The 25,811-nt window shown below is 40.1% G+C and overlaps 1 protein-coding gene across 1 annotated transcript in view; it reads right to left on the bottom strand.

Moving 5' to 3' along the window:
- LOC308300809 (myelin transcription factor 1-like protein) overlaps window positions 1-25,811 on the bottom strand; it is a gene marked incomplete at both ends in the record, with an annotated part of 75,541 nt that overhangs the window by 13,081 nt on the left and 36,649 nt on the right. Inside the window, 1 exon segment of the mRNA XM_080744708.1 lies at window positions 24,645-24,928. Within this exon segment, the coding sequence (XP_080600834.1) occupies window positions 24,645-24,928 (284 nt within the window).

Raw genomic sequence — 25,811 nt, 5'->3', positions numbered from 1 at the left:
GGCGCTGCTGGGGGGACATGGGGGTCAGCGGGGTCAGCACTGTGGCCGTGCCGCTGCCCTCGGGGCCCCCCGGGGCTCCGCCCTGCGACGGCTCCAGCAGGACCGTCCCGCTGCTGCTGTGGTCCTCCATGTCCACGTCTGGACTCTGAGAGAGAGAGAGAGAGAGAGAGAGGGAGAGGGAGAGAGAGAGCTGACAGGTCTGAATCCTTTTCTTTTAAGGTTCTTGAAAAAAACACATGTTTCTATGTCCGTGGTTCTCAAATCTTTTCATGTCCAAGGACCCCTAGAATTATATGTACTAGCCCTTACCCGTTTGAAGATATCACTGGGCGAAAAGAGCAAGAATCCCAAAATATCGAATTTTGATTCTTTCTGGAATACGGACATTTCCGTCACATATCCTGACTTTTTTTGATATGCACCATATCTGGTCAAATATGAACCAAATATACATCATGAAGACAATATGGTGTACTAGGATACAAGCAAATATTTTATTTTTGTCATATATATGTTCCGTAAATGACCTTAGGTCATATCTGTAAATATCTGATCACAATATTCTTTCTAGAATACTTGATGTGTCAAATATTGATTCATATATGACCTAAAGTCATATCTTTACAGTGGATTTGCTAGAGAATACTGACTATTTCTGAGGCATATTTAAGGTTTTGTTGACATCAACCATATCTTATCAAATATGGACAAAGTATACATCTCCTTGTCATATACAAAGTATGCATATACGTAATGAAGTAAAATATGAATATACTGAAAGCATATTTTGACAAGAATAATGGCAATATCTGTAGCATATATCATCAACGATTTTCATATCAAATATACTTACTACAGATTTTGCCATTTGGCATGTTTTGGGTGAGATATTTAACTGATATTGATAGGTCATGAAACAGAACATTTCTGATGCATATATGAGTTCCATAAAAATGCCATATCTGGTCAAATATGAACCAAATATATATCATGGAGACAAATGTTGTACTAAGATACAGGCGTAAGTTTAATTTTGTCAAGTATATGTCCTGTAAATTACCTCAGGTCATATCTAGAAATATCTGATCATAATATTTTTTCTAGAATACTTGATGTGTCAAATAGTGAGTTCATATATGACCTAAAGTCATATCTTTACAGTGGATCTGCTAGAGAATACTGACCATTTCCGAGGCATATTTAAGTATTTGTTGACATCAACCATATCTTATCAAATATGGATGAAGTATACATCTCCTTGCCATATACAAAGTATGAATATACGCAATGCAGTATATATGAATATACTGACAGCATATTTTGATAAGAATAATGGCAATATCTGTAGCATATATCATCAACGATTTTCATATCAAATATACTTACTACAGATTTTGCCATTTGGCATTTTTTGGGTGAGATATTTAACTGATATTGATAGGTCATGAAACAGAACATTTCTCATGCATATCCTGACTTTCATGGAAATGCTAGATCTGGTCAAATATGAACCCAATATATATCATGGAGACAAATGTTGTACTAGGATACAGCCGTAATTTTAATTTTGTCAAGTATATGTTCCATAAATTACCTCAGGTCATATCTGGAAATATCTGATCATAATATTTTTTCTAGAATACTTGATGTGTCAAATAGTGAGTTCATATATGACCTAAAGTCATATCTTTACAGTGGATCTGCTAGAGAATAATGACCATTTCTGGGGCATGTTTAAGGTTTTGTTGACATCAACCATATCTTATCAAATATGGACAAATTATACATCTCCTTGTCATTTACAAAGTATGAATATACGTAATGCAGTATATATGAATATACTGACAGCCTATTTTGTTAAGAATAATGGCAATATCTGTAGCATATATCATCAACGATTTTCATATCAAATATACTTACTACAGATTTTGCCATTTGGCATTTTTTGGGTGAGATATTTAACTGATATTGATAGGTCATGAAACAGAACATTTCTGATGCATATCCTGACTTTCATGGAAATGCCATATCTGGTCAAATATGAACCAAATATATATCATGGAGACAAATGTTGTACTAGGATACAGGCGTAATTTTAATTTTGTCAAGAATATGTTCCATAAATTACCTCAGGTCATATCTGGAAATATCTGATCATAATATTTTGTCTAAAATATTTGTTGTGTCAACTAGTGAGTTCATATATGACCTCAAGTCATATCTTTACAGTGGATCTGCTAGAGAATACTGACCATTTCTGAGGCATATTTAAGGTTTTGTTGACATCAACCATATCTTATCAAATATGGACAAAGTATACATCTCCTTGCCATATACAAAGTATGAATATACGTAATGCAGTATATATGAATATACTGACACCCTATTTTGATTAAAATAATCTGTAGCATATATCATCAACGATTTACACATCAAATATACGTACTACAGATTTTACCATTATGCCTGTTTTGGACGACATATTTAACTGATATTGATAGGTCATGAAACAGTACATTTTTATGCATATCCTGAGTTCCATGGAAATGCTAGATCTGGTCAAATATGAACCCAATATACATCATAAAGACAATATGTTGTACTAGGATACAAGCAACATTTTATTTTTGTCATGTATATGTTCTGTAAATGGCCTTAGGTCATATCTGGAAATATCTGATCACAATATTTAGTTAGAATACTTCATATGTCAGATAGTGAGTTCATATATGACCTCAAGTCATATCTTTACAGTGGATCTGCTAGAGAATATTGACCATTTCTGAGGCATATTCAATGTGCGAAAAGATCTAGAATCCCCAAATATCTGATTTTGGATTCCCTATAGATACGGACATTTCTGATGCATATCCTGAGTTTTGTTGATATGCAACATATCTGGTCAAACATGAACCCAATATACATCATGAAAACCATATATCATACTAGGATACAAGCATAATTTAAAATGTGTCATGTACGTGGTCCGTAAATTACCTTTGGGCTAAAATATCCAGAATCCCCAAATATCTGATTTTGGATTCTCTCTGGAATACGGACATTTCTGATAAATATCCTGAGTTTTGTTGATATGCACCATATATTGCCAAATGTGAAACCAATATACATCATGAATGTTCATGAATACAAGCAGCTGTTTAATTTTGTCATGTATGTGTTCCGTAAATGACCTTTGGTCATATCTGAAAATATCTGATCACATTATTTTGTCTAGAATACCTTTAAGTCTCTGGTAAATCTTGATGTATCAGACTTTGACTTCATATATCACTTAAAGTCATATATTTACAGCATAACCACTTCCAAATACAGACCATTTCTAATGCATATTTAAGGTTTTGTTGACATCAACCATATCTTATAAAATATGGATGAAGTATTCATCTCCTTGTCATTTACAACATATAAATATGACCTATTGCAGTATATAGGAATATACTGACACCTATTTTGGGTAGAATAATGGTAATATCTGTAGCATATATCATCAAATATTCTCATATAAAATATACTAACTACATATTTTGCCATTGGGCCTGTTTTGGGTGAGATTTTTAACTGATATTGATAGGTCACGAAACAGAACATTTCTGATATATATCCTACATTTCATTGATATGTCATATCTGGTCAAATATGAACCCAATATACATCATGAGGACATATTTTATAGAAGGATACAGTTACATCTTTTTTCTGTCATGTGTATGTTCCAAATATCACCTGGACATATCTGAGCTCAACAACTTTTCTAGAATACGGATCAAATCTATGGTATGTATATGAATGTGTCACAAATACAGTCTATATTACATTCATATATCACTTAAAGTCATATATTTACTCTGGATTCCGATATTCAATATTCACTTGGCCCAACCCATATCTAATCAAATATGGAATATGGAAGTATTCATTTCCTTCTCATAAAAGAAGTATATGAATATGAGGTATTGCAGTGTAGGAATATATTGACACCCTATATTGAGTAGAATAATGGCAATATCTGTAGCATATATCGTCACCGTAACTTATACAATATACTTAGGCCTACTACAGATTTTGCCATTGGGCCTGTTTTGGGTGAGGCATTTAAATGATATTAATAGGTCATGGAAATTCACAGAATTGGGTGATTTATACTGGGCAAAACAGACCAGACCAGTGTCATTGGTATTTCATATTTGGTCAAATATGAACCCAATATACATCATGAGGATATTATATACGGAATCTTTGTCGTGTGTGTTCTAAATATCACTTTATATCTTATTTTTGTCATGCGTATTTCAAATATGACCGTATGTCCTATCTGGACATTCTGATGAGCACTATCCTTTTCTAGAATACAGATCAAATCTATGGCATATCTGAAGGTGTCCCATTTTCGATGGTTCGATTTTCTTGGCATAACTAATCAAATATGGATGAAGTATGAATATGGCTTAATGCATGCAGTATACTGTCTGGAATGTTGATAACCTATTTTGAGAAGATGACAATAGGGCCTATACTGTATGTAGCATATGATCACCTTTTGCCATATATTGGGCCTGTTTAGGGTGAGAGTTTTGGGTGACAGTCCAAACTGATATTTCATGAAAAGTGACAGAATCTGGTCATTTTTACTGGGTGAAATCCCCAACTTTTCTATGGAATACGGACCATTTCTTATTCTTAGTTTTCTATTACCTTGGAACCTTGGAAGACAGTGACATATGTCATTTTTCACTTTATTAGCGTTTTGTGAAGTTTGGAAGTTATTAGCAAATGCGGCCACAGGTTCTGTTATCAAGGTTATGTCCCCCAGGTTATGGGATCAGCTCTGTTGTCACAGATACAGTCCCAGGCAGTGGATGGAATTATAGCTACAGGATGCAGTACACACACTCGCACCCTGTCACACAGACAAGAAACAGACAAGAAAGAAGTAGCGACAGCTACTAAAAGGTCTTATAAAGGACTTGTGGAGCTGTGTCCACACAAGACCGCATTTATGAGCATAGCTTTGGATATCATGTCCATAGAACAATGTTTATTCACAGGCGCAATGTTAAACCTTGTTATTTGCACATTGTTGTTTGCACATACCGGTATAACCTAGCAGCCCAAAACAATGTAAGTGTAGTGGGTTGACCTTTCCTGTAGGCAATCCTTAATTGTGTGATACTCCCTAATCACCCCTAATCAAGACAGGTGAGACACAGATGACTGCTAGTTTAATAAAAATGAAACACACCAGGCCATCATAGTAGATGGCTGGCTTGGGTTTATCTGGTGGTATGTTAGGTCACAGGGGGAGCGTGTCGCTGTTAATACATGTCATCTTTTCGACACCCGACTCTAACCCTCACCCTAACGCTAACCTCCGTGGAGTGAGTCGCTAACCCTTCGGTCGAAATGATGGTCGTTCGAAAGAGCGTGATTTCCCCGGTCACAAGTTCATGTCCATATTGGCATTCCCAGATATGGGCTTAATATTGATCACTCAGGGATCGACCACACTGGTTATCATGAGACTGACACAATATTTATGACAACAGGGATCTTGGCAATATATGGAGATTGATATAAGGCATAACTGACACACGCACAGACGGACAGATAGACAGACATGATCTGCAGGTGTTCATGCTAAATAGATTTTAAACTTTGTCTAGTACAAGCAATTGATAAACTATTATATATTTCCCAAACTGACTTCTCTGCTCCTCTCTTTCATTCTGAACTGTGAATTTATAGAGCAAAATCATGCACTATTCATGGTTGTGGTAACGACTTACTCAACATCAGGTAAATGACTGAGTTACACACAGCCATGATCAAATGATCAGCCCCCACTACTGAAGTTTAACTAAGCATATACTGTGCACACAGTGAGTGCATAACCCAAAGAGTGCTCATATGTATCAGTATTGTATAATACCGATTACATCTATGGCATATCTTTGTGTGTCACAATTACAGTCTATCTTGGGTTCATATTATGTAAAATATCTAACTGATGCAAGTTACAAAAGAAATGGGTCGAGCTCAAGAGCTTTAAGTGGATACAGACTGTCTCACAGGTCAAAATGGGATTGGACCTATAGATTCCAAAGACCTTACCAGAGAAGCTAAGCATAATCAGTCTGTTTTTATACCTTTAATAAACAAATTGAGTCAGCTTGTAAATGTCCTTATTTCTGTATGCATTGCAAAGGATTATGCTTTGCTGGGGATAAAAACAGAACATCTCTGGTTAAAGACCACATAAAGTATGCAGTTGAAGGGACAGTAAGGTGTCATTACAGTTAGGGACATCTGAATGTTTATGAAATTAAATTAATTAGGATCATAGCATTCATTGGACTATCAGCGTCTCTCTTGAATGTAATGGTAGTTACAGGTAAGCATGAGCATTACGTTAATCTTGGAAGTTAACAAGACGAGTATAACTGGGGAGTTTATTGGCATTGACATAGTGAACAAGGTATCTAGCAAGAATGTCAAAGGTCCTTGATAAGCAACCCCTGAGGACACTAGCCACTTCATTGGTCCAGCGTACCATTACATTGACTCAACAAAAAACTAAAGATAGGCCGCAACAATGCCGATTATAAACGAATGTGGGTTGTCCTTAAAGTCCAAGACCATTTCAATTTCAATGTTTTGAATCCTAAATAAGAGCTAGTCTATCTCATCTGAAATGACAGGAACTTAGAGGACAAGTAGGCCTATATTTCTTCAGAGGGGGTATAACAAAATGCATTGTGGCCTGAACTCGGGCGATAAAGAGAGAGAGAAAGACAGACAGACAAACAGACAGACAGACAGACAGACAGACAGACAGACAGACAGACAGACAGACAGACAGACAGACAGACAGACAGACAGACAGACACACCATGATGCTTATCTAACAGTACACAGCAGCACTGCTTTGATAATGACCTCTGAATCTTGAACCCTAGAGTCCATGATTAAAGGCATATCATTCAGCCACAGAAGGGCTTACATAGGCTAGAAATGGCTAACTGTTAATGGAAAGGTCTTGACCTCAGCTGTCATAGGTCATTGTTGAACATCTATGGGACACCATCAAATGGGGTATACCCATTTAAAGATAAAAAAATAAAAAAAAACTCACACAAAAACAACATATCCCATCATATCTCCTGGCACAGGGATCATCAATGTCTGTACATTGACATATGTGGCGAGACTTGTCTTTGTCCATGGTAGATTTTAGATTTTTTTTTTACATAACAATGTTGAAAATTTGATCATGAGATTAAATTTCTGTCCCAGTCTCCAGGGTTTCTTCAGGATATGTATGACACTATAGTCCACTAGTACAGTGGTTCTCAATTTATTTGTATTATTATTATTGTTAAGGACCCATAACTCTGAGAGTGTTTATGGGTCCATTTGGTTCCATACACTCTCAGAGTTACATACCTGTAATGTTCGATTTGGACCACATTCAAGGAACTTTGAGGTCCCTCTCAACCCGCTTTGAGAACCACTGTGCTAGTATACATTTGAGACTGGCACTTTGTGTGCTTCTGGTAACATTATTGTTCACTCCATGGCAAAAATATCGTTCAGACAAAAATGTCCACCGCAAGCCAGCATGACGATGAACCCTGCCTGGGGTATATCCACAGTTTAATACTGCATACTATTAACTATGAGGTTTATCAATGTAAAACATTATAGATGTGACATAGAACTTGTTACAAAGTGTACAACTCAGCCCAACATACACAACCCATTATGGACGGGAACCCCTGTTTTATCCCTCAGGTGGGGAAAACATTTTTGTGTTGTTTTTCTGAAAACTTAGGTCAGGCTTTAGAAGGTATCGACCTTAGGTCTTAATGGGTTAAAAAAAACAGTAAAGATATATGGAATGGCAACCTGATATTAACTGCATTATTTATCGAAGTGGGGTCCTTGAGGGAGTTCCAGGGAGTCCCCGGCTAAATGATAGTTAGGAATGAAATGGACCCTTATGGGTAACTCAGAGTGTACAAATGGAACCAAAATGGACCCATTAACATTGATTTTACAATAAATTGGGGTCTCAGATAGAATGCCATAAAATGGGGGTCCGTACTTAGACTAATGCATGTCAAACTGGGGTTCTTGCAATTAAAATAGTTGAGAATCACTGCTAGACTCATCAAAATCTTCTCTAATGGAAATGTTTCTTCTTTGAAATGTTTCAGATCCACTACCATACTGTATTCCTCAATGCTTCAGAAGCTTAACTATCCTGCTTGAAATGAGTACAATACAATAAAAACATCATCATACAACAGACACGACATACAAGGTTATATAAGCAAATTATCATCTGTAATTAAATCTGATTAAAACACATTTTAATGCCTATCTTTTGGGATATTATAGTTTGGAGGAAACATATGAAATATGAAGGGAGGAACAGAGAGGAACATGATATATATGTGTGTTTATGGAAAGCAGTTTGAAAATCAACTACACTGCCCACAATGCAATTGCAAATGCCTGATTGGCTGTGTGTCATGTGACTGTGACGTGGCCAGCTACCATTGGCTCTGCTGAGAGCACACCCCCACTTTGAAATCCAAACAGCCAGCAGCAGTTACATTTGTCACCAACAGCAAGCATGAGAGCTGCTTGTGTAAAAGTGATTTAGGATAAAGCTAAACTAAATAAAATCACTGTTGATTGTTGAACAGGAAGATAGGTTGCTGCCAATCTATTTGTGGGATAAAATCTACATTATGGAGACTTTTGGCACACAGAGAAGGAGTTTTGGAGCAGGGAGATGACACAGGTATGTAAAGCTATTTCAATTGATTGCTTTTGCTTCCAGTATTTTTTACAACTTCACTATTTAGAATTCATACTCCAGTGTTTTCAGCCCTTTTCATGTCAAGGACCCCACAATCCAAAATGTAGACTATGGCTGCAGACCCCTTTTAATATGTGACAGGAACCCTCATTCCTGTTAAAATGTTTCCATTATATAATGTTTCCAAGGTCCATTATTTATTCAGCAGTTAAATAGCGTTATTGTGACAGTAATCATTGCTATAGAGTATTTGTTTAGTAACATGTTAGGTTGAGAACCACTGCACAAGTGGTCCGTGAGGTGGTTCCAGCCTTCCAGGTGGTCCCCAGCTAAATGATGGGGAGTTGATAACCAAATGGACCCCTATAGATCTTTTAATTATTGTAAAATCAAACCAAATGGACAAGCTAAATTATTGTTACACATGATCTGTATTCCTTAAGTATTGGGTATGAGACTGAGAGGCTAAATCTCACTAAATGGTGGTCCATGGCTCAAATGCATAAATAATTGATATCAAAAAGGTTGACAAACACTGATTTTTTTGCCATGGTTCTCAAAGTGGGAGTGGGAGCTGATTTACAGGAGTTCATACTGCATTGTGTGTGTGTGTGTGTGTGTGTGTGTGTGTGTGTGTGTGTGTGTGTGTGTGTGTGTGTGTGTGTGTGTGTGTGTGTGTGTGTGTGTGTGTGTGTGTGTGTGTGTCATGAAATGTGATTTTACCATAATCCCAGTAATCCTTAATAATATTCCATCATATTCAAGGGGCTTTTGAGAAAGATATATTCAAATTAGACCACTGCAGAGGGCAGGTGTGTTTGTCCAGCCACCAGCTGACACTAGTTTGAATCTGCATCAAGGCAATTATGCTTCTGCCCAGTCAAAATCATTTCAACAGAAAATTTACTAGTATTAGGCTACTTAGTGAGTTCACCAACAAGTAAGACAGTAATTCTAAATTCATAACTATATATTATTTTCTCCCACATTTTTAGAGAACTATAATTGCTCAATAACGGGTTGGTGACCTGGCAGAAAACCTACATTCAAAATGGGATGCCATCATGGAGAATATTGATGGGGTGGACACAAGGACTTCCTCATCCAAAATCCCATCAGAGTTGTCTGTAAGTACTTTAACATTGTTCAGGCCAAGGACCCCTTATCTGAGAAATATCAAGCAGGAACCCCCCATTACATATAGTGTATACAATTGTGTTAAAGTTGCATAGATGTTGACTCCATATATTGGTAAACAGTGCCCTCTAGTGTTGAAACAGGTAAGTAGTCAAATCTCGTCTGCTGCATTCTGTGCAAAGTGATAACTCCCAATGATGCTGCTAGCCCTGCATCCTGCGTCCCTGACACATATGTTTAATAAAGGACACAATAAGTATCACTGCATCCCCAATACGCATTCAACTCTATCCTTTCTGCTATCAGTAATTTCACTGGACCAGCTGAGCTGCATGTGGTGGAGTCTCCACAGCTGTGTGTTCTGGCACTCTGACTTCTCCATGGCACATGATTTGACACCACTGTTTTAATGTCCCTGCAGTCCTCAGTCAAGCAAATCTACAGAGGCCTTGGAGAGGATCTTAGATGGCATTTTTACATTTTTATTATTTTTCCTTCTGAAAATGCCTTGCTTTGTGAGATGTCAATTTGTATAATGCTATGCTGAATGAGTGCTATCTTAAAAGTGTTTTTTCCCCACCATAGATTCCGTACCGCACACAATGAGTCCGTGACGCAGGCTGAGGTGCAGGCCATAAAAGACGACGACTCCCAATGGTCCACCTGCCTCATCAGAAGTAAGTATGATATTGCGTTAATTTGGGGACATATGCCCTTACATTGGTTGTAATTTTAACTATAGGCTGTCCTGGCATACCTGTGATCCTAGTTTACTGAGTTACTACACTGTCTCTCTGCATTCTATGTATGTGTTAACTTTGCTCACTGTAAGTTGCTCTGAATTAAAAGCTTCAGCTAAATGCCTAAATTGTAAATATGATATTACACAGTTGAAGTTAACAGATGGCACACTGACTAATATTGAAAAATGTAATATTGGTGCAAGTGATTTGTTTGATAAGGTTTGTTTTCTATTCAAACATTAGTGATTTCTATAATGTTTGCTAAAACATAAATATGTTGAATCTAGAGCTGCTGCTGCAACAACAACCTTTGGCAGCCCATACATCTAAACAGAAATCAGAAAACAAAAGGTGAGTTATACTGTCAGTTAGGACTGTTTGTTTGGATGTACGGGCTGTCAATGGTTAGTGGTGCAACTCTAGAATAGATTGCAGATTTGTACATTTGGTCTGCTTATTTCTTCGAGTTATCATCCTTTTGAGATGCCTTTATTTCATATTTAGAGTTCATTTAGTTGTATTTGTTGTTTAATTCACTAGAAGTTTGCAATAGAGCTATGAAAACCTAAAGGCCAGCAAGAAGATGGAGCTGGATGGGCCCATAGAGGACGTGAAGAGGAGGAAGATGATTACCAGCAAGAGAGATCGGGTGAGGTATTGCCCTGTTGTATTACGGTTGCATTTGTTTGATCATGTAACTTATCAATTACCTTATGTAAGGGATATAACAGTGAGGTGGTCATTGCTGAGAAATGGTTTCACTACTCACAAAAACAAAGGCAGGTTTATGATCTTAAGTTTATTCTACAGGTCTGGGCAATAGCATTGTTGTCCAGTCCAGATAGGTGGCACACTTGAGTGAATCAAAAATTCTGTCTGGTGGGCATATTCTATTTCCTGGCCAAAGGTGGATTTTACCCAAAAGGTGGGGTTCTGAGAGGCTTCCTACCATAAGCTTTCATGATGGTATCATGAAACTGCCTTTGAGTCAGTAAATATCAAACTGTTTACTCAAGTGTTGATGATTCCCAAATGGTGGTCCACTGATGAGTAACTAATGCAACATTGTTTTCTCATCCAACTGTAAACATATCAACATACAGCATATTTTTTTCACTGCTTTAATTGTGAGCTTGTAGATTTTAACAATAGTTATCAGTGGAACAGTCAACTAAATGTAATAAATCAACTCCTGCAAGTCCAAGTCCTTGTCAGGGTGGGCATCCCCAGTTCAAGTATGATTGTTATTTTTTTTCTTCTAGACATAATATAGCCCCCATACAGTCATTTTGGATGGAAGCTGGCAGCAAGGGCTGCTGGTAGCAGTGAGTTGGATGATGCCTGTGACAAGCTGTTGAGCTGAAGTTAATGCATCTGTAAACCAATTGAAGTAGTAACTAATAACATTACTTTTTCTTCCCATCTGTAACATGTAGAGTATTGTCATACAGTTCATATTGGATGAAAGTAATCTCTGGTTTTCCAGAGCTTTAATGCCTATTTCATTGTTACATTGTGTTGCCAAGAACAGGGTCAGATTCATTTTGTGACCTTGAATAAGTGTTTCATCTGGACCAGAATAATCCCTATTCTTTAAGATCCTAGTTGGTTTGGAGTTTGGAAAGGGTTGACATTAACTTGTTCCTGGTCCTTCTCTAGTCGCCAGCATTGATTATTGCCCTTATCTGTTTCATTCAACTTCTTCCTTAGTGGGCAGCAAGTGTAATGCAGGTAATCGCTTTATTGCCAGGTTTGACAAGAGAAACAAGGGACTAGGTATAAGTAAAACAAGCACAAAAGAACTAGGCTAAGTTTGACCACTCTAAAGTACACCGGCTATTTAAAAATGGCAGATCTATAAGGTTTGTTAACCATCTATGTGTGCAGTTAACCTGATCACGTCTCCTCCTATCCATGCTGGCCCACAGCTGTTGCTCAGAGTGTGCTCAAAATATGGTTAGCTGTTTGATATTAAGTTGATTATAACAAATGAGGATGGAAAGGCAGCATTCCCCTCTTTATCTGGCCGACATGGTGCTCAATGATGTAGACCAAGTCACATCATTAAGGTAACTTTCCACCAAACAGACTACAAGAGACTCTTTGCAGCTCCTTCAGACTGGCAGTCTGTCGCTTTATTTGGCACAGACTAAGCACAAACTTTAGTCGTCTGAAAGAACATGTTTTTGTACTGATGTGTGTTGCCAGGTCTGCTCATTATAAGAGACTTTGGACTTGTTTTCCTGTATAGTCGCTTGTAAATATTCATAGTTGCGGGTTGCTTTAGTTTGGACTTGTTTTCGTAAGTGTGGTTGCCTATTTGGGCTTGCTTTTAAGTACATAGACCTGTTCCCCATGTTTCACTCACAGAATATATGTGGCAACACCAAACAATCAAACCCACATTTTATTATTCAAGCTTTGCTTAGGAATTGATCGATTTATGTTGAAATAGATACAGTAATATGGTATTGGTTCAAATGTGCAATGGGAAAATGTCCCTGGCTTATTTAGGCTTGTTTCTGTTGCAGACTAGAGGTCCACAGAACTAGAGTATCTACTTCCTCATTGCTGAAAGGCTCCCAAAGGCAGCTTTTTGGCGCTTTTCCACTTGTTCCAACGCTGCGTTGCAAAATCTGTTCGGTGGGAAAAGGGGCTTTAGGGATGTCCTCAGTGGTTTTGATGTTCAGAGACTACTGTAAAATATATGCACAGCCCAATATGCTGTCACGCATGAAGGGCACACGATGGCGCAAACACACACAGTATGCAAATTAAAAATATATATATTGTTTTTGCCAAGTTAAATTATTGCCATTGTAGGTCTGTTTTGTCTTTACATGTACAACCTGCTGCACAATGGTTTTTGTAACACCAACTAACTTTAGAATGGAGCTCTGGTCTAGACAGAAATCAATGGCAAATATTTTACACAATCCAGGGCAAGGGTTTTTCCTTGGCCTCTAGGTAGTATGTTTGAACAATGTTTATTCAGTGGAGTTATAGCGAAAACGGACAGCCAGTAGCAAAAACATTGTCTCCCTATGCCTTCGGCCTGGTGGAGACAACAAGCCTAAAATTGCTTATCATAAGCAGACAAGGCAAAACTGGGGGCCCCATATCAAAGGTTTTCCTTTTGACCAGAATGGATGAATAGAACATGTTGAGTCTAACCTCCTCTTCCCATCTGTTACACAGCTCTTCAAGAAACAGGTCGGTGTTGGACAGAAGATACTGTCCAAAGAGGACCAGCTATACCTCAGCGGTGCAGTCGCCAATTCCGTCAGTGACGAGGACAAAACTGTTTTCAAAATCAAATCACCAAAGTGGCGCTCATCACGGCTGTCCAAAAATGGCGGACTGTCAGAAGGTCCTGGATGACAATGGGAAGAAGGTTGTGTAGCCCAGGTCCACCCATGTTCACACCTATCGTGGACAGTTTACAAGAAGAGCCCCCCCTCCTGCAGAGGGCAAGCATATCTACCTGCAGCAGAGTGAGGAGGACACCTCTGGGACTTAGTAAGGCTTGTTATAGGCTCTGTGTACAACTGTACTCTTGGGTTTTTTGAAGGGGCATAAATGTTTCCTGTTCAGATTCCCATGGCTTTGTTTCATTGGCTCAGCAGCAGATTTGAACCAGAATAACCAGAACAAGCTATGGAAGAATGGGAACCATTCATGCCATCTTCTGGAAACATGGGATTATAGTTTGCACCGTGCCAATTAATGGTGGTGTTCTGTTCATGCTTTTGGTTCTGATTTGTTTATTCTGTCCAACACTGACCTGTTTCAAATAGTGTTCTTACCTACCTGGAGTGTGTTAAGTAAGAATTGGATGTGTTCTATTCATTTTACAGTATATTCAACAATCAACTGTGTGTGTGTGTGTGTGTGTGTGTGTTCTTAAAATACTGTTCTTAGGTTTTAGCCCGTTTTAAAAGAACATTTAAAAGAATATTTGCTCTAAAAATAAATATTTGCTTAATTGCATTAAGTCATTTTCTTGTGTTGAAATGTGTACCTATCATTTGGTGTAGAGAGAAAGGAGCTGGCCTAGTATAGGCTTAAGGGGACACTGAACTGTATCCTGGTATGGTGAATCCTGATGGTTAGGACTTAAAATATGGTTATAGGTCATATCAATCAAGAATGTATCCTGACATAAAAATACACCTAGTGTTTGGACTTGACATATGTTTACGGGTCATATCAATACAGTATCCTGAGCTAAAATACACCCTGTGTTTGGACTTGAAACATGGTCATAGGTCGTATATATACAGTATCCTGAGCTAAAATACACCCCGTGTTAGGACTTAATATATGGTCACAGGTCGTATCTATACAGTATCCTGAGCTAAAATACACCTGGGATTGGCACTTGAAATATGGTCACAGGTCGTATCAATATAGTATCCTGAGCTAAAATACACCTGGTGTTTGGACTTGAAATATGGTCACAGGTCATATCTATACAGTATCCTGAGCTAAAATACACCCTGTGTTAGGACTTAATATATGGTCACAGGTCGTATCCATACATAATCCTGAGCTAAAATACACCCGGTGTTTGGACTTGAAACATGGTCACAGGTCATATCTATACAGTATCCTGAGCTAAAATACAACCCGTGTTTGGACTTCATATATGGTCACAGGTCGTATCAGTACAGAATCCTGAGCTAAAATACACCCCGTGTTTGGACTTCATATATGGTTATAGGTCGTATCAGTACAGAATCCTGAGCTAAAATACACCCCGTGTTTGGACTTCATATATGGTTATAGGTCGTATCAGTACAGAATCCTGAGCTAAAATACGCCCCGTGTTTGGACTTCATATATGGTTACAGGCCGTATCAATACAGAATCCTGAGCTAAAATACACCAAGTGTTTGGATTTGAAATATGGTCACAGGTCATATCAATACAGTATCCTGAGCTAAAATACACCAAGTGTTTGGATTTGAAATATGGTCACAGGCCATATCAATACAGTATCCTGAGCCAATGTACACCCGGTATTGGCACTTGAAATATGGTCACAGGTTATATCAATACAGTATCCTGAGCTAAAATACACCCAGTGTTTGGACTTGAAACATGGTCACAGGTCTTATCAATACAGTATCCTGAGCTAAAATACACCTGGCGTTTGGACTTGAAATATGGTTAGAGGTTGTATCAATACATTGGATATGAGTTATGACTCATCTCCAGAAATGACAACTGTCCATTTCTGATGAGATATTTTAGACACTGCCTGGAGTTATTTTCAGAATATGGCATGTGGTCGTATACAGTATCTGGGAAAAGATTAACTCCATATTCTAGCAAGAATAAAGTGGTCCCATATTGGGGGTTCGATATGCTCCGAACATGAAATGTATTTCACTTGCTGTTCGGAGAGTATCCAATCTGGATATCAGCACATATATAGTTACAGGTCATATCAATACAATATATGGATTTAAGATACTTCTGGTGTTTGGACTTGAAATATGGATAGTGGTCATATATGTACAATATCTTGACATTGGATATGAGTTAAGAATCATTTCCAGAAATGACAGCTGTCCATTTCTGATGAGATATTTTAGACAGGGATTAGAGTTATTTTCCGAATATGGCATGTGGTCGTATACAGTATCCGGGATAAAGATTAACTCCATATTCTAGCAAGAATAAAGTGGTCCCATATTGGGGGTTCGATATGCTCCGAACATGAAATGTATTTCACTTGCTGTTCGGAGAGTATCCAATCCGGATATCATCATACATGACTTGTATCTGGTAATATTCGGGCAACGATATCTAGGGATTCTTGGTCTTTTTGCGCAGTGTATGAGCTCCGAAATGATGTGCAATGTGTGGGTTATGGGGTATGCACTGTGCACACAGTATATGAGGGATGGAAAGTAACTTTAACTGGTGCTTGCATGATAATATGTACCGGTAGGAGCATCAATGTAAGAAATACCTGTTTCGTGTAATGGCTATAGAGATACTGTGTACCGATCGGCATGATTTCTGGACAAAATCTGTAGGAGTACTGTCCAAAAAATGTGTTTTACTCAAACGCTGCAACAGGGCCAGACACTCAGACAGACACCAAAGGTGTGTAACACCCCCCCCCCCTCCCCCCTCCTGCCCGCCCGCCCGCACACACACACACACACACACACACACACACACACACACACACACACACACACACACACACACACACACACACACACACACACACACACACAGAGAGAGAGCTGGTTAAAAATGTTGCATCATGCTAGATGCAGAATAGATATGCCTCATGCTAGATGCAGAATAGATACAGTACACAAAATGCTTATATACAGCATACGATTTGTGGAAGTGACAAACGGGCTTCGCAGTTATGTCAGGTGTGTTCATATGCTAATGGTCATGCGGATTCAGATCAATTGCTCCAGCCACCGTGGAGATACAGTCGGACAGACAGACACTCAGACAGACACTCAGACAGACAGACAGACAGACAGACAGACATTCAGAGAATTATATGTTTGATTTGGCCGGCCAACCCCCATCTCAAAATGTCATATATCAGGGAACACCCAGAAGCAAATATTTGAGTTAAAAATGTTCACTTTGAAAAAGACATATTCAAAGATTTGCAACAAATGTCAAGAATTTAAAAAAAAAATAGCAGATCAACAGAGAGGCTCAGGGCTATGGCTGTAGCAGTCTAACCTAATGCGAAGATTCTATGGCCCGACATATCTCATCAGTTACTCCGGCATCTCGGAAGGGACGCGGAGGGGGACATGACTCCTGCTGCTGTCCGCTTTGAGTAAATGAGGAAGTGATCCGCAGAGGAAAACGATGGATAATGGATAAGCCTAAACCATACATGGGCAACTGGCGGCCCGGGGGCCACATGCGGCCCCCACCTTCACTTAATGCGGCCCTCAGGTTAATACCGGAATACTGATATATTATTGATTTCAGCTGTTACTATTCCAAACATGACCTGCTTTAATTCTGTCAGTCTATCTTAGTAGCTTAATGACTAGTATAGTAGTATTAAAATGTATTATTTTATGTCCAATGTAGGTATTTGTATTTAGGTTCATAGAGTCAACATAAAAATATAACTAAATGTGTTTGAAATTAAATCAAAATTTCAGGATTCCAATAAAAAAATAACAAAAAATAATTCAGGATTTCAAGTCAAAAGAAGCAAAAATAGCCGATCTACAAGCTCAAAACGCATCGTAACGCGATGCGAGCTTGTAGATCTGCTATTTTTGCTTCTTTTGTATGAGATACTAGAATGACAAAGTAGGACGTAGCAATATGCAATGTGGCCCTCACCATCATCAAAGTTGCCCACCCCTGGCCTAAACAAACCAGTTCACATGAACAATACTGATGTAAGATAAGATATCTGAACGGCTACATATATTTCATATACAATTAAAATGTCGTGAGTCACAGTTACAGGGGTGCTGTCCCAGGCTTTTCTTTCTGGAAAAGTCTGGATCCAGAGGCTATGGCTGTAGTAACAGTGGGACAGGCAGAGGGTCACAGCTATGGGTGTAACAGCTCGGAGGGTCACAGCTATGGGTGTAACAGCTCGGAGGGTCACAGCTATGGGTGTAACAGCTCAGAGGGTCACAGCTATGGGTGTAACAGCTCGGAGGGTCACAGCTATGGGTGTAACAGCTCAGAGGGTCACAGCTATGGGTGTAACAGCTCGGAGGGTCACAGCTATGGGTGTAACAGCTCAGAGGGTCACAGCTATGGGTGTAACAGCTCGGAGGGTCACAGCTATGGGTGTAACAGCTCAGAGGGTCACAGCTATGGGTGTAACAGCTCAGAGGGTCACAGCTATGGGTGTAACAGCTCGGAGGGTCACAGCTATGGGTGTAACAGCTCAGAGGGTCACAGCTATGGGTGTAACAGCTCAGAGGGTCACAGCTATGGGTGTAACAGCTCGGAGGGTCACAGCTATGGGTGTAACAGCTCAGAGGGTCACAGCTATGGGTGTAACAGCTCGGAGGGTCACAGCTATGGGTGTAACAGCTCAGAGGGTCACAGCTATGGGTGTAACAGTTCAGAGGGTCACAGCTATGGGTGTAACAGTTCGGAGGGTCACAGCTATGGGTGTAACAGCTCAGAGGGTCACAGCTCTGGGTGTTTGTTCAGCAGGGACGAGAGGTGGTGTATAAAGTGTTCACCTCCACACAGAACTAAAAATAATGACAATCATGAAACACAGAGAATCAGAGCAAAACCAAGGACAGAGAGAGAGAGAAAAGAGTGTGCGTGCGTGCGTGCGTGCGTGCATGTGTGCGTGCGTGTGTACCTGCAGTGTGTGTGGTAGTTCTCTACATCACTGGTTCCAAAACACTGTTTTTTTTACATTTTGCATGTTTACAGTAATAACGCAATGAAGTAATTTCATGATTAAATAAAATAAAAATCTAACAAATTCCGTAAATTAGAAAACGAATGCTTAACACTTTGAGTGCCAGCCCCCCCTGCCCCCCGTCCCTTACCAGTGCCACCATTAGGTCCCATTCATTTCTGCCCCAATTCCAGGGAATAAATTGGAAATGATCCGATATTCACATCGGAACAAAAATGGGAGGTTTGGTAAAAGAGGATTTTTTTTTTTACCCAAAAAATTTTGGAGTGATTTCGGTGAGCGGTTTTGGAGATAGGTGCTCGAGAGTGCGCACTGCGCAAACCAGTCAATAACCTCAGAAATCTAGATTCTGAGATATTTGAGTTCAAAGAAAAAAAACTTTAGGAAGCCATAGCAACAAATTGGTAAATGGTAACGGAACACAAGTACCCTTGACAGAAAGAATGACATGCCTACTTTCATTATGTGCAAAAAAAGTTAAAAAAATATTGTACCATCGTCTAGTTTCAAGGGGGCAAAGTGAAAAAGTATGAAATGACTCAGAAGGTAGAAATTGCCTTACATTTTGATAGAACTATGCACTGTGAATTCACTGTGTTTTTACCTGGTCTAGAAGGTCAGGAAGACAAAAAGTCAGAAAAGCGATGTCAACCTTTTATTTTATGGCAACATCGAACCCTAACCCTGGTGAGTACCTCACACATCCAGCATGAACATATTTATGTTCAACAATATTTACAAATATTTCCAAAAAAAAAGAAATCACAAATATGACTTCACAAAAATAAAATATAACTGGATAAAAGTAAAATAAAATAAATGTGCAGCAAGTAAAGAATAAATAAAATAATATAAAAGTCAGTACTGTACTGTACTGTATTCTCAAAAAAAGGCATTCAACAAGCCAACATTCAGGAGTCAAAGGCACCACAAATAAAGGTCAAAGATGGTACTGTTCACCGTGTGTGTGTGTGTGTGTGTGTGTGTGTGTGTGTGTGTGTGTGTGTGTGTGTGTGTGTGTGTGTGTGTGTGTGTGTGTGTGTGTGTGTGTGTGTGTGTGTGTGTGTGTTTGTGTGTGTGTGTGTGCGCCTCAGGTACCTCAAAATGGCCTGGTACCTGTTTCTTGCCATTGTTCTGGGAAAGTACGGCATGCAATGACAGAGTTTTTTGACCAGTGCATGGCAATCTCCGCCTTGTGAACGATAGCTGTGAGGAAGAGAAGTCCCAGAAAGTTCTTCAGCTCCCCTAGAGTGACATTGGTCCAGGCAGCGAACCTACAGTGTGTATGACCTATGCCTGACTCCTCCGCTCTCGCTATCTCAGCCATCATACTGTCCTCTCCATCCTTCCTCCATCCAGTCAGACTCCACGGGCCCTGTATATGATAGAAATAAATAAAAAATACTAAATGATCGTGCTTCTGTATAATTTGTATGTTCTTTAGCAAAGGCTGTCGCACAAAAGTAGTGAAAACAGCAGATCTACAAGCACATAACGCCTCGCGGTGCGAGGCGTTGTGTGCTTGTAGATTGCACATACAGTATGAAACAGAGCCGATACCTTTATGTAGGAAAATAATGCTGCTATGTGTACCCTGTATATATATAAAATGTCACAATGCGACATAGCTCTGTAAAATGAACAATGCTGTACCCCCTCCAACTGTATATATGTTCCCCATTTCAACTGGTTTTTATATTGTATTTGTTATACTTGCTTTGGCAATGTAAACATATGTTTTCTCATGCCAATAAAGCTCCTTTGAATTGAATTGAATTGTATAATGTGGACCCAAAAAAATGCACACAAAAAAAAAAAAACAATAGCAGGTCAGGCTTATTGATTGATTGAAGAATGTATTAGAAAGAGGTGGTAAAAAAAAGAACCTAGCCCCACCCTACCCTCCCCTTCTTTGTATATACTGTTTGTTTAGACTTACTGTCTTTTTTTGTTTTTCTTTACATATCTACTGCATAGTACTGTGTTCTATCTGTCTGTCATTCAATGTTATATGAGATACTTCAATGGTTTCCACTTTCCAGTGGAAATAAGCTTAGTCTTTTCATGGATCTCCTTTTAGTAGACCTTGTACCAGTGAACTGTACCGTCATGAAACTGTACCTTTTCCTATGCAAACTTCTAATAAAGTCTTCAATCAATCAATCAAAGTAGGCTACAGATGCATGGCTCATTTCAACAGGAACCACACTTTATGCAGCTCATACAGTGGTGTGTTCTAGACTCATATTTTATTGTTAGTTACTAGTTAGTGCCTAAAAAGGAGATCGGCTGTTGTTGTAGATCGGCTGTTTTCACTAGTCTAAATAATTTCAAATGATAAATGCAAAACGAGCGGTTTTGGACATAAAAAGTTTTCACTCCCTCCATCACGGAGGTATAGAGGCCGACGCCGAGCGGCGCCATGCCCAGGAGGGTCTCCCAAATCGGGCTTGAGTTGTGGAGGGTGGTCGCTAGTGCTTTGGAGGTTCCAGGGCGAGCGCCCCCACCCCGGGGCTCGCGATCAAACCTTTTGGGAACCACTGTTCTATACTAGGCTGTGATGTGATGTCCTTGGCTCATTATCGCCAAAATAAACAATGTTCTACTTCTAACGTGAGTGGCACGTAGTATGCAGTGAAGAATATAGCCTAAAATCAGCGTTTCTGAATGTCGACTTTACAATGAAATGGATGCTTCTCTCGTTTGGGTCGGGACCCATTTGTGAGTCGCGGAGACAGTTTTATGGTTTATGGGCCATATATTTCATACATTTTGATACATTATACAGCACTTATCTCATATAACATTGAAAGACAGACGTATAACAAAGTGAAACGTAGAGAACATACCGCAGCACAGCTCAGCAGTGCATCCTACAGGGCGCGCGGAGAAACCGTAGCAATCGGTGGTCTGTCCCTGGCAGCATGCATGCCTCGCCGTAGAAGGAGCCCTTCTGGCCGCCAGAACCAAAATCGAGGCCGTGGATGTACCAGCGGAGGTCCTCGCTGATGAACCGATCGCCCGTAGAAGGAGCTCTTCTGGCCGCCAGAACCAAAATCGAGGCCGTGGATGTACCAGCGGAGGTCCTCGCTGATGAACCGATCGCCCGTAGAAGGAGCTCTTCTGGCCGCCAGAACCAAAATCGAGGCCGTGGATGTTCCAGCCGAGGCCTTCGCTGATGAACCGATCGCCCGTAGAAGGAGCTTTTCTGGCCGCCAGAACCAAAATCGAGGCCGTGGCCCGTGGGTGTAGCAGCCGAGTACCTCCGTGATATCTCTATCTCTCTAAATAATACTAAATCTAATGATTTTATAACTAATTCTAGCTCATTCTCTCAATATATCTCTCTCTCCCTCTGATTGCTGTGTGTGTCCGGTACGGTAAAAGTCACTGAACTCTTTGAGACTCTTGTTTCTGGGGGGAACCGGCCAACCAGCATGCTTGAATTTGGTCACATAAGCGTGTGATGTCATGCAGGGGCGTCAATTGGGTATGGCAGGGGTATGCAGCTGCCATACCTTGACAGGGGGAAATAATAAAAATGTACTTTTCATCGTGCCTGTTGCTAAGGTATGGCAACATGACTGGTGTCTTCACCAGACACCAGTCATGTTGCCATACCTTAGCTTGTTCTGAACTGACGCCACTGAATTGTCATGCATGACGACCGTCCCATCGCCCAAAAGGGCTGTATCTTGGTTACCGCATAGATCCAACACTGTACTACTGTAATATGAAAAAAAAGCATCTGGCGTCATATGACGCCAATATTATTTTCTGGCATCATTGCCAAGGTCGTGTCGGACGTCATATGACGCCCTGGCACTGAAAGTGTTAAAGGGGAAGACCACCCATTTTCAATATTGAAATATGTCGTTAATATACCTTAGAGGAGTTGTGTGGAAATAGAAAAAAAGTTCCCCCTCTTCTGTGTTGCCTAGAACTGGAGGCTTGATTTTGGGGTTTGTATTGTAAAGTACAATGTGTGATGTCATCAAGTTGTAATTTACAATACAAACCCCAAAATCAATCCTCCAGTTCTAGGCAACACAGAAGGGGGGGAACTTTTTTTCTATTTCCACACAACTCCTCTAAGTTATATTAATGACATATTTCAATATTGAAAATGGGTGGTCTTCCCCTTTAAGAAGTAGTGAAAATACCCGAACTACAACCTCACAGTGAACAGTGAATTACAAGTAATAGATTACTGTTGATTCCTACATGGGGAGCATCTGGGGTGGATTTCTACTGCGCTGGGGTTGGTTAATTCGAGCCAGGGGGAGGAGTCTTTGGACTATATAAAGGAGAAGAGCTCAGTTGAACTGGGGCTGCCATGGGGAGAGGCTGACACAGTTGTCTCTCTGTTGAAGTTAAGTTGCGTTGTTTGAGTTGAGCTGTATATTTTGGACTTATAGTTTATTTATGTTGTCCAGGCCTGGAATGTAATAAACACTTTATTTTACCCGCAAGCCTGCCTCTATGTCCAATCCATGATATTTTGTATGGGTTTTCACTGACTTTTAAGCCAATCTACAATCCCACTTGGTAACAATGTCTATGTGTGCATGTGCCTGCCGTGCGGACAGTACCTGCAGTGCATGTGGTAGTTCTCTACACCAGCGGTTCTCAACCTGTGGGTCGGGACCCCCAGAGGGGTCCCCAAATTATTTCGGGGGGGGTACCCAGATGATTAGCTTAATGTGCAAACATTGTTTTCTCACTCAACAGCAAACAAACCAACACAAAGTTTAATTGTATAGAGGGTATCTGCACATTTCTAAAGTGACAATTTAAGGGCTTTGTAATACCTCTAAAATAACAAATTAAACATTGGTCAAATAGGCCTATTAGAGGCAGAAATTGTGACAATAGCAGATCTACATGCTCACAACGCCTCGTGTTGCGAGGCGTTGTGAGCATGTATATATGCTATTTTCACAGGCCTGGAATGTAATAAACGTTTCTCGAATGCTATATATCGTGCAGAATGTAATGCCTCAACTCTTAGTGCTCGTCAGGGTGGGGGGGTCCCCAGTTAAAATATGATTATTTTGGGGCCTGAAAAGGTTGAGATCCACTGCTCTACACATAGTGCGGACAGTATATACCTGCAGTGTATGTGGCAGTTCTCTACATCGTGTAAACCAGCGCTATTCAACCTGCGGCCCCTGTGGCATGTCTATGCGGCCCGTCATGGTCATACCAATGAATATAATTTGTCTACTTTCAGTGTGGACAAATAATTTTCTGATGTAATTTTTCAGTTTCTCTCCAAACCCAATAGGAAACTATTGGTTTTGGAGGTTTGGCCTTATAGATGGAAATGTGTCTGTTTTCTGTGTGTTTCCTTAATTTTTAGACTACTCATGTAGTGAGTTACAAAATCATTGTCTAAACGTCCAAAATAGGACTGTAATTTTTACTTTGCTGCCTCTGGACTTTTTGTATTTTGCTGAGTGGCCCCTGAGCCATCTTAAGTTGAGTAGCCCTGGTGTAGACAGTCTACCTGCAGTGCGTGTGGCAGTTCTCTGCAGCGCGTGGACAGGTTCAGGATGGCGGTGGCGGCCATGTGAGCCTCCATGTCCTGGCTGAAGTCGAAGCTGCTTTTACTGCAGGTGCTGCTGGCGCTGCTGTCCGCTCCTAGTCCTCCGCCTCCTCCATGCCCTCCTCCACCTCCTTCTCCTCCGCCTCCCCCCATCCCCCCTCCACCTCCCAGGCTGCTGGTGCTGCTGGGGGTGTAGCTACTGCTGGTGCTGGAGGCGGGGCTGGAGGTCTTGCAGTAGCGCTTGGCTGTACGGGACACAAGAGGGGAAAAAGCAACAACATGCATTGTGTTTTCTTTTGATTCGAAATCGCGAAAACGCCGGATCTATTGGCTCACAGTGTGTCTGTTGATTGATCTTTCGATCGCTCTGTCTGTCTTTCTGTCTATCAATTACAGATATGCAAAACAGCACAAGTACAGTCAGAAAACGTAGTCTAAAAGGATTGCAACAAAAAGGGCCTTGTGGTCTTGTTTCCAGTCCTAGGTATTCATGCCTTATGCCTAAAGGCCTCTCCATACTTCGACCGAAATGTTCGGTCCAATGCTTTTCAGAAGTCCCGAGGGATATAATTTTATGGTAGAAAAGGACCTTTTGACCGAAAACGGCGGTTTCGGTCGAAGTATGGAGAGGCCTTTATGCTATCCTATGTTACCTTTATGAGCAATAGACTTTTGTCTTTTTCGAGCATATGGATCTGCTACTTTCTGTGCTTTTGTGTGATGTCAAAGCGTGATCAAGTAGAGGGTGTTAATTTATGAAAAAACACAAAAAAGGTTTCTGCAGTGATACACATAATACCCTGTGTCTGTTTGGATGAGAGCAGTGTGATCTAGCATGAGAGTGACGATGCTAGCATTGACTCTTCTTCTTTCGTGTATCATCGTCCTTGATGATTGGTTGGCGATATTTTATTTCACAAGATTTCTTATTACTTAGGGGAGGCCATGGGGCTGGCTTTCGTCTTCTCCCCCTTACTGACGTCGGCCTAGGCAGGGTTTGAACCACTCACCCTTCTGCATGAAGGGCATATGCACTAACCACTACACCAACGTCGCACCCAGCGTTGGCTCCCGTTGTAAGAATATGTAAGATATGAATGAAACCATTCTGGGGGCGTGTTTCTGTGC

The sequence above is a fragment of the Nannobrachium achirus genome (assembly GCF_963921795.1).
Source record: "Nannobrachium achirus genome assembly, chromosome: 16".
Taxonomy (NCBI): domain Eukaryota; kingdom Metazoa; phylum Chordata; class Actinopteri; order Myctophiformes; family Myctophidae; genus Nannobrachium; species Nannobrachium achirus.
This window is presented reverse-complemented; position numbering and strand designations above follow the sequence as displayed.